The sequence below is a fragment of the Lonchura striata genome, chromosome 9, assembly GCF_046129695.1.
Source record: "Lonchura striata isolate bLonStr1 chromosome 9, bLonStr1.mat, whole genome shotgun sequence".
In the NCBI taxonomy this organism is placed as follows: domain Eukaryota; kingdom Metazoa; phylum Chordata; class Aves; order Passeriformes; family Estrildidae; genus Lonchura; species Lonchura striata.
The window spans coordinates 28507905-28521872 of NC_134611.1; the positions used below are offsets into that span (position 1 = coordinate 28507905).

Below are 13968 nucleotides of genomic sequence, written 5' to 3' on the forward strand. Positions count from 1 at the left end.
GATTGGTTTAGAAGTTCTGGGCAAACCCCAGGAACTCTAAGGAATTCTCCAGTTCAGTTCTCCCTACCTTATCATGCTGCGCTTTCAGCTCCTCATACTGAGTCTTGTACCTGCGACCAATTTTCTTGACCTGTGTTATAGTTTTCACTTTTTCCTGTATGTCAGCCACTTTAGCATCCAGTTCTTTCTGCAAAGTGTCCTTTTCTGTTCTTATTTTAGTTACTTCATCCTTCAGGCTCTGAACAAGATTCTGACTTGTAGTCAAGGATGCATTAGTTCTAAATGACAAGAGATCAGAGGGAGATGCAAATGAGATGCCTGAAAACATATATACATTTCAATACCCCTTATTTAGCTAACATCACAGGCATTATCTGCAGTGGATTGCATTTTCGAGGATTTTGCAATACAGACTAGAAATTATTCTACAATACATTACTTTGGAATCATTTCAGCTAATAGACAGCTTGCAAAACAACTCTCACTTCGTCTTACCTTCTTGTTATCAAGCCACAGAAAGAATACCAAAAGTTTCACAGCTACATGGAAACACTTACGAAATTACACTTCCAGATACAGCTATAATTAGAATATTTTGCTTTGCACCAAACTTTCTACTAATTGACCAATACCACACCTGGCAACTTCTGCTTTGAGCCTGCCTGTTTCTTCACTCATCTGTTGGACACGCTTGGCATTTGCCTCCTTCTCAGAGAGCAGCTTTCGATACTCTTCGAGATCAGTGTCCTTCTGCTGGCTCAGTAAGTGCTGGAAGGGGAAGAAAACGGGCATTTTTGTGAAATAATTACATAGTTATAGCCAGAAAATCTCTCTGAATTAGAGCCACTGCTTTTGCATTTTGTTATGGAATACCCAACTTTGAAACTGCATGAACAATACTCTGTAATTCAAACATATTTCTTAGTTTTTTGTTCTTGTAGCTGTTTCACTGGTGGGCTTTTTTTTCCCCACATTATGTTCTTTGAAAGGAGGCATTTCCCCACCTGAGTCCGGGCTTTCCAGCGTTTAACATCCTCTTCCAAGAGCTTTTTCTCTGCCTGCAGCATCCCACTCTTCTCACTGAGCTCAGCATTTGACTCTTGCAGGGGCAGGATGTCTGCCTCGAGCTTGCGTACCTGAGAAAGCACAGTAAGGAGTTACACTCTGTATCTCAGGAGACTGAAGGAATCACTCAGGAAAAAATCATGATAGAGCTTCTTTCCTAACTCTCTGCCTTCCAGTGCCCAGCTGGAGGAAGAAAAAAGGACAAGAACAACAGTAGAGGTTGATCCTACAGAGAAAAAAATATATTGGTGTGACTTTCCAATCTTAGATGCTCACTCTGTACTTTGGATTTTAACATTAATAATCTCTCCTGTACCAATGCACTGGTTACCATTCAAATAAGCAGTATCTCCCTTTTAAACTCTTAATAAAGTTGTGATCTGTTTTATATGTATTCTTTTGCCATTTTAATGTAATTGTTGATAATATCTTTGTTCCTGGTACACCTCCAGTTCAAGGATAAACACTGACTTTCAGGCTCATCTAAATGGAACTGAACTTCCAAGCTTTCCAATACTGCAGATGGACCAAAGTCTTAAAATTGGAAACGGAAGCTTCCTCATTAGCATACAACTTCAAGGTGTAATTATAATGCAAATCACATTTACTGTAATTAGTAATTACAGTAATGTCCTGACATTTAACCCATACACTAATTATCTGAAAGGTTTATGTGAAGCTTAGTACTAACCTTTGCTTGTATTTGCTGTAGCTCTTGCTCTAGCCTCTCCTTCTCTTCCCTTAACATCTTGTTGGTTTCTATGAGTATGTTCATGGTCTCAGTTTTCTTCATTAATTCTTCATGCTGTGCAATGGTTTTTGCTGTTACCTGTGGAAAGAGTCAACTCAATTTGTTTTGCTTGCACATGCACATATACTCCACTGGGATCTGGTATAAAACCACCTTGGAAAGCTATCATGGCATTCATTATTTCACATGTATATTCACAACACTGAGAAGCAGGAGATGGGAGAAAATAAAAAAGATAAATTATCTTTATTTTACCCTAATTATGAGATTTTGGAATTGCCACACTCTCTCACAAGACTCAGAACAACACACTCCATTTGGTTATAAGCAATCCCAGTTAAAAAAACCTCCAAATTCTGTCAAAAATTCATTTTTGGGCACAGGCAGCCCCACGACAGCCCTGTACTCATTGAAAGCATAAGCATTAACCCCCAGCCATACCTGCACCTTCTCCCTCTCAGCATTGAGGCTGTCCTGCAGCTCCTGGAGTTCCCTCTCCAGGTGCTCCACTCTCTGGCGGTACCGCAGGCTCTCCACCTGCGCCACCTCGAACCTCGTCTCCGCAATCTCCTTCTCCCGTCGGATAAACCTGCAGGGAGGAGTTCAACACCACATCACACCAGGGAAATGTTCTCAACTGCTACAACCACCTCCCATCAGCAAAAAAGCACTTGAATTTTTAACATTATCCCTCAAGTATAAAATAAAAGTTCATATCTGATTTTTAACCCCCAGAAGAAGGAACCCAGAGCAAAGGTTACCTAAGAATTTCCAAGATTTGTTCCTGGGATTTGCCTTCCTCACTAAGAGAAACATTTGCTGCAGTTGGGATGGCTTCTTTCATGGAAGTCACCATCTTATTGCTCATGCTCTCCAGCTGCTCATGTAATAATCGATTTTGTTTTTCCAGATCCTCACAGCGGGATGCAAGTTTTGAAGCTTCATCCTAAAAGCAAAATCATTCACTGAGTGTGATTTCTGTGACTGAATTTCTGTTAACTGAAAAAACTCACTGAAACAACAGAACCCATCACACCTTGATCATTCTCTCTCTCTCTTCCCAGGAGGCTTTGGATTCCAGGAGCTCAGACTCTGCTTTCTGAGCAGCCTCCTCCAGCTGCTGCCTCACCGCTGTGTTCTTGGCAACTTGCTCTTTGATGGCCTGCAGTGCCTCCACATCAGCAGCATGAAGCATCAACTCCCGCTCATATTTGTTCTGAGCTTCAGAAGCCATCATTGCCTGCCCAAAACCAGAATAAATGAACTCTGCTACGCTTATTTTGATGCATAAAACAGACAAGAATCAAGTGATCACGTAAAGCAAGAAGAAAACCACTGCCCAAAATCTGTGCTATTCTCAAGCACAGGAAACATGGAAATGCCCATCTAAAACATTTGGTGGTTGGATTAAACAGCCAAAAGTTTTTCAACATTCTTGACTCCAATTAGTGCTGCTGGAACTCTCATCTGTAGAGATGTAAATTCCCTTTAAAAACAGTTGGTAACAAGACAATCTTATCAGCTGCTGCTAAATATCACACTGCTCCATTAAGTCAATTAAGGACAATAATTATCTTCTGGGTTAGAAAAATACTTTCCCCATTGTTTTGTTGGGAGCATTTTCAACCCCTCCTCAGGGCATGGACGCAGCAATTCATTAAAACCAGTTAATTACATTCCCAAACTAATCTTTTTACATAATGAAACAGACCTTAGAAACAGAAATCTATTGCATTCAATAAGTAGCTACTCCCAAAACAGAGAATGTGCTCTCACAGCACTTTTCCTGCCTCCAGCAGTCCCTGAGTAACAAGTTTAGTTTTGAATTCAACTGAAAGCTAACAGGAATTTTGCTGACCCTGGTTAAAATAGGCAAACACCACAAACATACTTGTTCCTGGCAGTCCCTCCTGGCCTGTTGTTCATTATTCAGAGCTGTGCTGGCTCTCTGAAGAGCTTCCTGAACTTCTGACTGCACAGCTGACAGACTCTTCTTCAGTTCTGAAAGCTGCAGTGACAGGGGAACAACAGAAATAAAGAACAAACCCAGGACTAAGTGGCAAAGTATTTGCAGAGTACTGAACACAGTCATTCATAATGGTGATTATTTTATTACTTACAGATTAAAATTAGTATTAAAAGAGAGAAATACTTTCTATATTTTGAGTATATATATTTCAGTATTTTGAGTATACTTTATATATTTATTAGTATACAGATGTCTTTCCCAGTAAAAATATAATCCTTTACTTTCAGAGTTGGGCCTGCAGTAATTCTAGTTACAGTAACTTTGTTGCCTTCTGAAACCTCTCAAAAAGGCTGTGTAAAACCTGCTCAAAGATCAGGCAGAGAGTGACAGCTTTAAACACACAATCACTCCAGTGAAGTGACACTGTCAAAGTACTGCTCATGTCTGGAAAACTCTCACAAATTCATGCATCCTGGGTACACTCTAAAAGACCTGGTTCAGACACTGCTATAGCTAAGTGAAGCTGAAGAAGCTTTGGCAAAGTCCATTCCTGGGGACTCTCAGGGAGGGTCAGTGCATACCTGCTGTTCCATGTTCTCCACAGCTTTACGCTTCTCCTCCTGCAGTTCCTGTTTTTCCTTTTCTGACTCCATCAACTTCTTTTCCAGCTGTGCCTGATATTCTGAAGACTCCTTTAGACGAGCTTCAACTGTTGTACGAACTTCCTCTGTCACCTTCATTAAAATCCATCAAGAAATCCATTTTTTATCCAGTTAAATACATTATTCTGATACAAAACTGGAATTTTGTTAACAATTTAAAGCCAGAATAGATATTCTCAGCATCTAATTTAGAACAACAACACTGAAAATCACAAACAGCAGTGAATTTTTGCTCTAAAAAAAGTAAATAAAAATAAGTAATTAACTACTTACTTGTTTTTCCTTATTGAGGGATTCCTCCAGGCTAAGAACCATGGCCCTGTACTGCTCCACATTACTGGAACTAGTCTTGAGCCTCTCTCTCAAGTCATTGACTTGCTCCTCAGCTTGTCTCAGACGACTTACAAGATCGTCCACATCTTCATTAGTACTAGGCTGACCTACAGTGTTAGACCACATTCATTAAGTAAGTTTAACATAGTCCTAAAATCACTGTTCTCTTGAAAACTGAAGTAATTTTCAGATAACATGATAAAAACAATTACTTTATTTCACAAAGCTTCCTGAAATAAAACTGTAAGCCCTCACCAAAATAAAGGCTTATAATAAATATTGTTGACTATTTTAAACTATGTAGCCTAACACACTTAAGCTCCTTCTAGTAATAAAAGGAATATTTTAAAAAGTTTTGCATTATTTTTCCCCTTTGACAAAGATTGTTTGGATGTGAATTTTCCATTAACAAATCATGCTGGCTGTCATCTGTCTGAATATGTGATTGCATTAACAAAATCATTTAGTGTACTGTTGTCCCAGTTCTAGCTATTTTGGACTGTGAATTTTACCATTCTGCAGGTGGCAATGCTTAGCATAAAGAGAAATTAACTGTAGAGGAAGATTTTACCTTTCCCTGGAGGCCTTTGTGAGGACTGAGATGTGAGCTGAGCTTCAGTGTTGTTCAGCTGCTGCTTCAGCATGGCATTTTCCTTCTGGGCGTTCTTCAGGAGCTCCTTTGTGTTGATGTGACGGTTGGTCTCCGTCTCCAGCTGCCTCTTTAGGTCCAGGATGTGAACCTGCAAGCACAGGGTTCTTCAGTTTGCAATTATTCCCAAATGGCACAGAGGCCAAGTGGGTTCTACATGTCAAGTATGGAGAAGAACATGCTGCACTCCGGCAGAAGCACCTGGGCCTTTATTTTCTTCCAAACAAGCTCAGCACATTGACACTCACCTCTTGATTCTTGGTAAGGGAATGTCTCTGTTCCACTTCACTTTCCAGTTTTTTCTTCAGCTGAGATATCTCATGTTCAAGCTTTTCTATCTGATTATTGAGTCTCTGCTTTGTTTCTGTCTCAGATCTCTCGAGTATTCCCTGAAAAAAGAGCACAATGCATTTTGTTTAGAACACACCTCAATGATTTTCTTCTGAATTACTGCAGCACTTCATACAAAGTTATCACAGCACTCCTCCCACCCCAAGAATAATCAAATAATAGGTAGATACAGAAAATGATGAAAAGTAGTTTGACATAGCTTTGAAAGGTTTTATTAATAATGTTAATACAACAAATATTATTAGAAGAAAATCTATTATCCATGCAATCTAATGCCATGAACTATAACAAAATCCTCCAAAAGATGAACTAGAGAAATAGAATTCAGTCACATGATAAAATGTGCATACTTAAATACATTCTAAGTGTCAATAGACATTATAATAAATTATATAAATGTAAAAAAGTAAATGTAATTTAACAACAAAATCAACTACCATGGCAGGCAGTGTTAAATTTTGCTATCATTAAAATTACCACTACAAATTTTTTCCTTTCATTTTGTTTCATGTGCTTCATTTCCATTTGACTGTGCAAATCCTTCTCATCAACTCGGAAATTTCAGGACTTTGCCCAGATAAATAACAGAGTATCATAATGTAGGACAGGTATCCCAAACTTGCTGAAACAAGTTGCTGAAGTATTTTATATTGTGTTGATTTGCAATCACATAAAAATCCATGTGAAGACCAAATCCCATGTGTCTTTTATTTGATTTTCATGGGTATTTATTGAAAAGCCTGACAGACAGACCCAATCTGGGCATAAGAATAGCACCATATACCTGAATTGTTCTCAAGTTGGTGAGCAGCAAGTTCTGTCCTCTTTGTTCCACCAGCAGAGAGTCACGTTGCTGAGTGAGGCGCACATCTGACATCTTCAGGATATCCTTCTCTTTTTTCAAGTTTTCTGCTCTCACCTTTAAGATAACAAATTATAAAAACTTTATTGTCAATCCCAAATTCATCCATTGAATTTAGTATTATTTTAAAATCCATGTGAATAGTAAGAACAGAACTACTGGACATTCCGCTTTCCCTGCAAACTGAAACAACTTGGAATGCTCTTATATCTCCACTCTTGAGACATTTCAGGATATCATAAGGAAAATTATTGCATTACCTTGAAATGTCCTGCAGTGCCACACACTGTTACTGACCTCTGCCACTGCCAGTTTTTCATTAGCTCCCCTCAGGTCCTGAGTCATGGTGTTAATGATCTGCTCCTGCTTCTGAGTGGTTGCTGTGAGCTTCTGGGTTCTCTCGTGCAGGGAGGTGATTTCCCGGCGATAGCCTTCCACGTTATCCTGCAGCATCTCGTACCTTCCAGGGAACACAGCAAAGTCTGCCACGGGGCACTGTCCAACTCAACAGGGGCATACACACAGCTGTATGGTTTGTGGTTTTATGCTTCAGTTTGCACATATGTGCCTCACTCAACTACAGCTTCTGCTCTTGATCCCACCTGCACTATTTCCTTTATGTTCTTACACAGAATAGACAGTACCAATGTTTAAGTGTGCAAACAATATTAGGCAAATAAAGAACGTATAAAGCAATGATATCATGTAGCTGAATTACCGTTTGGAGGCAAATTCCAGCTGTGTGGATATCTTAGCATTTTGTGACCTCAAGTCTGTGACCTGCTCCTGAAGCTTTTCATTCTGTTCATTCAGAAGCTTGTCATTCTCTGCCTTTTCTTTTTTATAGTTCTCAAAGACTTCCTGCAACTGCAGAAAAGAACACACATAAAAGTGCTTACCAAAAGTAAGTAAAAAGAAATAGGGACAGCTTTGTGCAGTGTCTGCTGAAAACTCTACCTGCTTAAGAGCAGCCTTGGCTTCCACAGTCTCCACGGACTCACTCATGGACACTGGAGCAGGAGTTGCCATGGACTGCGGTAAATTTGGGCGCTTTGGAGTAGATGTAAGACAGAGCTCCTCTGGTAACACACCTGAAGCTACAGGAAGGTAAAGGGGGTTTTAAAGCAACACTTCTGCTTGCCACAGCAGATCACACAGCCCCTGCAGCCTGGGTACCTTGCAGAGGAATGATGGCCCCCGTGGTCTGGGTGAGCAGGATGCGGAACATGTCCCGCTGGCGGATGATGGACTCCACGAGCTGCAGCTGGTGCTGCCGTGACTCCCGCAGCTGCTGCAGCTCACTGACCGCCTCATCCAGCTGGCTCTGCAGCTCAGAGATCCTGAAACAACAACAGCAGCCTTCAACATCACAGAGGCACGTCCACATGTTCTGGGCCCCTTCCTTCTACAAGGATGGTGAGGAGCTGGAGCATGTCCAGAGAAAGGAATGGAGATGGGAAAGGGGCTGGAGCACCAGGAGTGGCTAAGGGAGCTGGGAAAGGGACTCAGCCTGGAGAAAAGAAGGCTCAGCGGGGACCTTGTGGCTCTGCACAACTCCTGACAGGAGGGAGCAGCTGGAGGGGATCAGGCTCTGCACCCAAGGAACAGGGACAGGACAAGAGGAAATGGCCTCAAGCTGTGCCAGGGGAAGTTCCAGTTGGACATCAAGAATAATTTTTTTCATATAAGAGGTTGTTAATCACTGGAAGAGGCTACCCAGGGAGATGATAGAGTCCCCATCCCTGGAGGTGTCCAAGAACTTGGTGCTCTAGGCTGGTGATATCTGGGGCATAGAGCTTGGACTTGAACATGGACATCTTTCCCAAACTTAATGATTCTGTGAACCTATGACAGAATCCTGCAAAGTTCCAGGAGACAGGCCTTTGGGCTGCCATTTGCAGATGAAAAAGAAAGCAGGCCTCTTTCCTGAACAGCAGAATTCTATTCATGTGAATAACTTTAAAAATGTCAGTAGCATGAGCAGAGAGTCAGGCTAAGAACCTTTCACAGAATTCACACCTGTGGCCTTTACAGTAGTGATTTAGTTATGTGTACATGCAGTTTTTTTTTCAGCTAATAGGAATAATAATGTATCTTTTTGAAAACAGCTCTGTTGTGCGAAATCAGTCACTAGAAGACTAACAATTATTTTTACTTCAGGTTTTGATAACAAGACCTATTATAAGATAGATATAAAGCTATAAAACCATTTTAATAGAAACCTGAAGGCCCTGTAGCTTAACAAGAACTTGCTTTTATGAGTACATAGCTGCTGCATACAATTAATAACAATCAGAAGTAAAAAAAATTTAAAAATGCCTGAATGAATCCCGGTTACTACTTAGTGCAAAGTTAATGAAAAGAAAAAGGTGACCTACTTAGATGATGTCGTTTCTTGCTCCTCTTTTTCTCTTGCCTCCCCCAGCTCCCGAAGAGCCACCAGGAGACGTTGATTCTGCTGTTGAAGCTCTTGGATATTTCTATAGGACACCAGGTGTTGAGTGATCACTTCAGAAGAGCTGCTGATGTCAGCAGAGCTCACAGCTTCATCACGGATCACGTGGTTGCCTCTGGCTTCTTCCAGTTCCATTAACAGCACACAGATCTGAAAGAGAACAGTCCTCATGTAAGGCCTGCACAGACCCTAAAGTTTGCTCTGAAAAACAATATATTGGGAATAAAGGACTTGGAAATTAAGGGGTTTTCCCTACAATGTGCAAACAATTATAATCAATAAATCCTTGTAAAATAGTTATATGACAGCAAAAATAGCTTGACAAAAGGCAACAAATCAAAAGTACATAAACTGTTCAGTTTTGTGAACGGATCACAAGACAGTACAATCTAACAAAGAAATGATACAGGTGAGATTTTCATGTCAGATGCTTAACAATATTATCCTAAAGCAGCACCACTTCTATCCAGCTCAACTTATTCCTGTTTTGAAAGCAGAAGTACCATGCTGTCCTGAGGAGAAGCTTTAATGTCACCAACATACTTAGGACAGCCAAAGTCTCCATGGCTGTGGCTGAATGCAACTTCCAAGTAAACATCTGAAATGCAGCAGCACATTTAACCACAGCAACATTTCCTCTACCTGCTGGGAGAGATCCTTCACTCGCACCTCCAGTCTCTGGCTCTCCCTCTCAAAGAAGGAGGCGTGTTTGTTGGCTTGGTCGGCGCTGTCCTGCAGGCGATGGATCTCCTGCAAGCACACCAACAGGAGTAAACATCACACCTCAACAGGACACATTCCCTTCCAGAGAGATAAGAGCATCTGCAGACATGCCTGGAGAAACAAACTTCTCCTTAAAGTTACACTCCCAAGGTTAAACTCCAGGTGCTCTGGAATCAAAAGCCATATTCTTTTGTAATGCACTGGTGCACACTTTAAAACCAGTGGGAAGTGAGCATTGAAGTCCAATTTAATGCCAAATAAACACTAAGCTCTGTTTCAAGTGAACCTACTCTCTCAGAAAATCAGAGACTGTAAATCACCACTATAAAAAACTACAAAATACATCAGTTCTGTAAAATACTTAGTACAATTCCAGAAATTGCAAGCCAGGAAGACCAATACATCTTTTCCCATAATAAAAGTTGACTGAGAGATCAATTTCATACACTTACAACAGCAATTAGGTTTAAAGATTTTAAAATTAATTTGCTTTCCAAAATTAGACATGCTTTTTTACTTTATACCGACCTTCATAGCTTGTTCAAGCTTTGCAGACAGACTTGCAACAGCTTTTTGGGAACGCTCAAATTCTTCACGCTGACGTTTTAAGATTGGGGCTTTGGCTTCTACTTCCTGCACTATTTCATCCAAATATTTATTGATTCTCCTATTCTCCAGCTTCTCCATATGCAATTGATCCTGAGTTTCTACATAGGCATTGTACAGCTGCAACAAAAAGGTTTTGTTTGGTTCTGATATGCCTGTACAGATCTCTTTAGAAAGAACCACTAATACAATTCATACTTAAGGCACTGCAATTTTATACAACTGATCTAGGTAATTCAGAAAAACAAGCAGGACTTTTAAAATATGGTTCTAGGACTCATATCAATTAGCAAAGAAGTTACATATTAATTTTAAAATTGCAAACTTTATAGTGCAACTGTCTGCAATAGAAGAATTCTATGTAAAAGGTATAAATTTTAATCAAATTTAAGACAAGAGAAATATCAAAACTAGTAATACACGCAAAAAGGAATCAGTAACAAACAGTAACAACACAAATTGCATAAACAGAAGTGTAAAACTCCCTAGAACCTGTATAACCTATTGTTAATCTTTTGCAAGTATAGGCCAAAATCACAGCAGTACAGATTAAAAGATTATGTAAATAAGCAAAAAAGGCTGCTCCTGCCAAAAATGTATATAGAAAATAAGTTTATAATAACAAAACCCACCTTTTCTGAAATTGATTTACTAAAGGAAAACTGTAAGGCATGTTGAAAAAAATCCCAGTAACTTCACAAGAGACATCAGGCATGATCCAAACCCAAAGAGTGCCCCAAGCCTGAACCTTTGTTCTCACAATGTCACTGATGGCATCCAAGGGCTTTGCTGCTGGAGAGGTTGTGCTCACTCACCTCAGTTAACTTCATGCCAGGTTTGACCACTTTGGCCACTGCTGCAGCAGTGGGAGACATGGCTGCCAGCTCCTCCTCGGACAGGATGGCTCCTGGAGACACAACCCCACAATTACCATCCAAAAGCTGCAATAATCCCCACCAGAAATACTCTTAAATATCATATCTGACTAGCTTTATTTGAATTACTGAAAAGCTGATGATACTAGGACTCCTAAAATTTAAATAATTTTAGAACATGAGCAGTTGAAATAGCTGGAGCAAGGCTTAACCTCAGTTTTTTAGCACACTGTCAGAGGTTTGGAGTAGCAGAACACTGGTATATTTTCATTAAATTAACACAAGGATAGAGCAAATGTACTCCATGCCTCTGCTCCTTCCTGCTCTCTATGCTTTAGAAACTATGGATATGTAGTAAACAACAAAAAGGACAGAGCTAAAACACTGAATAATGAGCAAAGTTTAATGTTAAACAGAAATTTAAGGACTAGAGGTTTATTCACTGCTGCCTTTTTTTAAAAGAGGAAAAAAAGACTAGTTTACTATCTCCATTTCCCTCTCCAGAAAATCACTAAAAGCACACTGATTCAGCCCTGAAGAAAAGTTTCCTCTCCATTTTCTTTGAAAAGATAACATTAACAAAAGAACTTCAAAAAACTATGACAGAAATGCCCTTTCTGCTGAGGGGAGCATATTTATATACATACATATACATATGACATTAGATTAATGCAGCTGGTTCTTAAGAGACATTCAGCACAATATCCTTGAAACATCACAAAAGGCTAAGAGTTTCTGTATTTCAGGTGCCAGCTTATCCCACCTTTACGCTTTGTAGCTGACAGTAAATCATTGGCATTCTCCAGTTCCTTCTCCAGCTTATTGATCTTCTCTCTCAGCTCCTTTTCCATGGTGGCTTTTGACTCCTCCACCTCAGCCAAATGCTCCTGGGCTGCTTTATTAGCTAAAATTCAATCAGACAAGAAGGTTATGGGTTGTGATTGATTTTGATTTTACAAGTATCAGAATTTAGCTATACACTTTAAATTTTACTTTATATGATCTGCAGAAGTTTATGCTGATAAAATTCAGCAGTGTGAGAAAAGCATGAACCTCTGCTTACCATCTTTGCTTAGAGAAGGGCAAAAATATCAATCCTTAGCAGTGAAAGGGACCTACACCAAAAAGCTAAAGTGAAGACATATCTTGCAAAATTAGACTCTTTCACATAGTAGAATTCCAGGTGTATTTGAAAATAGCTCCCCAAACATCAATAAATTCAACTAGTCAGGTACAGTTTTTGTTACAAAGGGACTGATATTTCCATCACCCCAAAAGCCCAGTGAAATTCCTTTCAGGAACACAAAACTCCCATTTTTCAGAGCATCAAGGTACTCAAAGGAGCCCAGGTGCTCTCCTCCCTTTGCCAGCTTACCTTCACCTGCTTCCTTCAGGAGCTTGTGCAGCTCTTCCACTGCCCCTGTCAGCTCATTGCTCTTTGCCTCTGAGTCATCAGCAGCACTCTGAAGAAAGCATTTTAGCTCACATTTAGTACACAGCAACAGCACACCCCTACATTTACAAGAAAGCTTAAACTGATCACAAACTATGAACAGAGTTTTCTGCAGAAAATGCTGAAAGATTCACCTAAGCTGGTCAATCCTTTCCATGTGGATTGTCTCACTTTGATGCAAACTGCCTGAGAGTAAGAAGCATCAGACACTGATTTGATGTGGCAATTCCTAATACAATGCATGGCCTTTAGCTGTTTACAGCTGCTCTGGCTCTTTCCTTCTTCTGACTAAAGAAAACTGGGAATTTTCAATACACTATTTCAAACAGTCTGAAAAATATGGTATTTTTAGGGACTCATATTATAAAACAGTTTATGTTTCTTTGCTGCCAGCTTGAGATCTTCCAAGTGCAAAGCTGTGCAATGTTTATTTGGGTATCCGTGCAAGAAAGCTCACAGAGCAGAGCTCAGTAGCCTGTGCACTAAAATGTGCAAACCAGAGCAAGCAGTTGTACATTTCAGCTGATTTAGTCAGAAGGTTACAGGGTATTTTTCACTCTTTGAACAAAGAGAACAAAAATTATTTGTTTAGATGGTGTGTCTGACACAGTACAGGACATTCAGCAGGGTCCTAACCAAATCACCAACACTTGCAGTGTTCAGAAATCAACTTTTAACTCAGAAAAGTCTCTTCCACAGTCATACTTTCCACATATACTTTTACCTTCCAATAGATCCTAAGACATAACCACAGTTTTACAACATGAATCCACAAAATAGCTGGCATAAAATTACTATTTCAATCCTATTTTGCTTATTCTCCAAGGTAATCCAAACAATGTAAGAGTCTAAATGCTGACTAGGACAGCAGCAGAGAAAACAATGTTTTGCACATTTCACAAAAGTCCTGCCATGGGAAGTTAGCCTTTCCACATCCAAATTTTGTGGGGAAAAAAACCTCCAAATTGGCCTGCATTATATAAGATTTGGACCCTACTGCAGTTATAACAGAATTAACAAACTCACCTTATACAAGTTGGATAATTTAATGTGGGCATTCAGTTCATTGTGAAATCTCTCCTCCATGCTAGTCTGCTGCTCCTTTGCCTGGCAAATGAAAGAGGAGACAGGGTAGGGGAACATTCCACTATTTCTATTTCACTCATTTTATTGTTTAATTTATAGGAGCAACTACAATGCCATTTAACGTATTT

The 13968-nt window shown here is 39.9% G+C and overlaps 1 protein-coding gene across 4 annotated transcripts in view; it reads right to left on the reverse strand.

The window, feature by feature from the left end:
• Window positions 1-13968, reverse strand: part of TPR (translocated promoter region, nuclear basket protein) — a 33617-nt gene that overhangs the window by 14571 nt on the left and 5078 nt on the right. For all 4 annotated transcript variants that reach the window (XM_031505512.2, XM_031505511.2, XM_021525147.2 and 1 more), the window contains exons 8-31: window positions 13781-13861; window positions 12677-12764; window positions 12065-12205; window positions 11242-11333; window positions 10349-10546; window positions 9740-9847; window positions 9021-9247; window positions 7819-7982; window positions 7600-7739; window positions 7361-7509; window positions 6940-7102; window positions 6565-6699; window positions 5678-5818; window positions 5352-5520; window positions 4721-4887; window positions 4367-4519; window positions 3708-3824; window positions 2853-3056; window positions 2578-2762; window positions 2258-2405; window positions 1757-1894; window positions 1005-1136; window positions 638-768; window positions 68-278 (exon numbers count right to left, since the gene is read on the reverse strand). In XM_031505512.2, coding sequence (XP_031361372.1) covers window positions 68-278; window positions 638-768; window positions 1005-1136; window positions 1757-1894; window positions 2258-2405; window positions 2578-2762; window positions 2853-3056; window positions 3708-3824; window positions 4367-4519; window positions 4721-4887; window positions 5352-5520; window positions 5678-5818; window positions 6565-6699; window positions 6940-7102; window positions 7361-7509; window positions 7600-7739; window positions 7819-7982; window positions 9021-9247; window positions 9740-9847; window positions 10349-10546; window positions 11242-11333; window positions 12065-12205; window positions 12677-12764; window positions 13781-13861 — 3582 coding nt within the window. The remainder of the gene's footprint in view (window positions 1-67; window positions 279-637; window positions 769-1004; window positions 1137-1756; window positions 1895-2257; window positions 2406-2577; window positions 2763-2852; window positions 3057-3707; window positions 3825-4366; window positions 4520-4720; window positions 4888-5351; window positions 5521-5677; window positions 5819-6564; window positions 6700-6939; window positions 7103-7360; window positions 7510-7599; window positions 7740-7818; window positions 7983-9020; window positions 9248-9739; window positions 9848-10348; window positions 10547-11241; window positions 11334-12064; window positions 12206-12676; window positions 12765-13780; window positions 13862-13968) is intronic.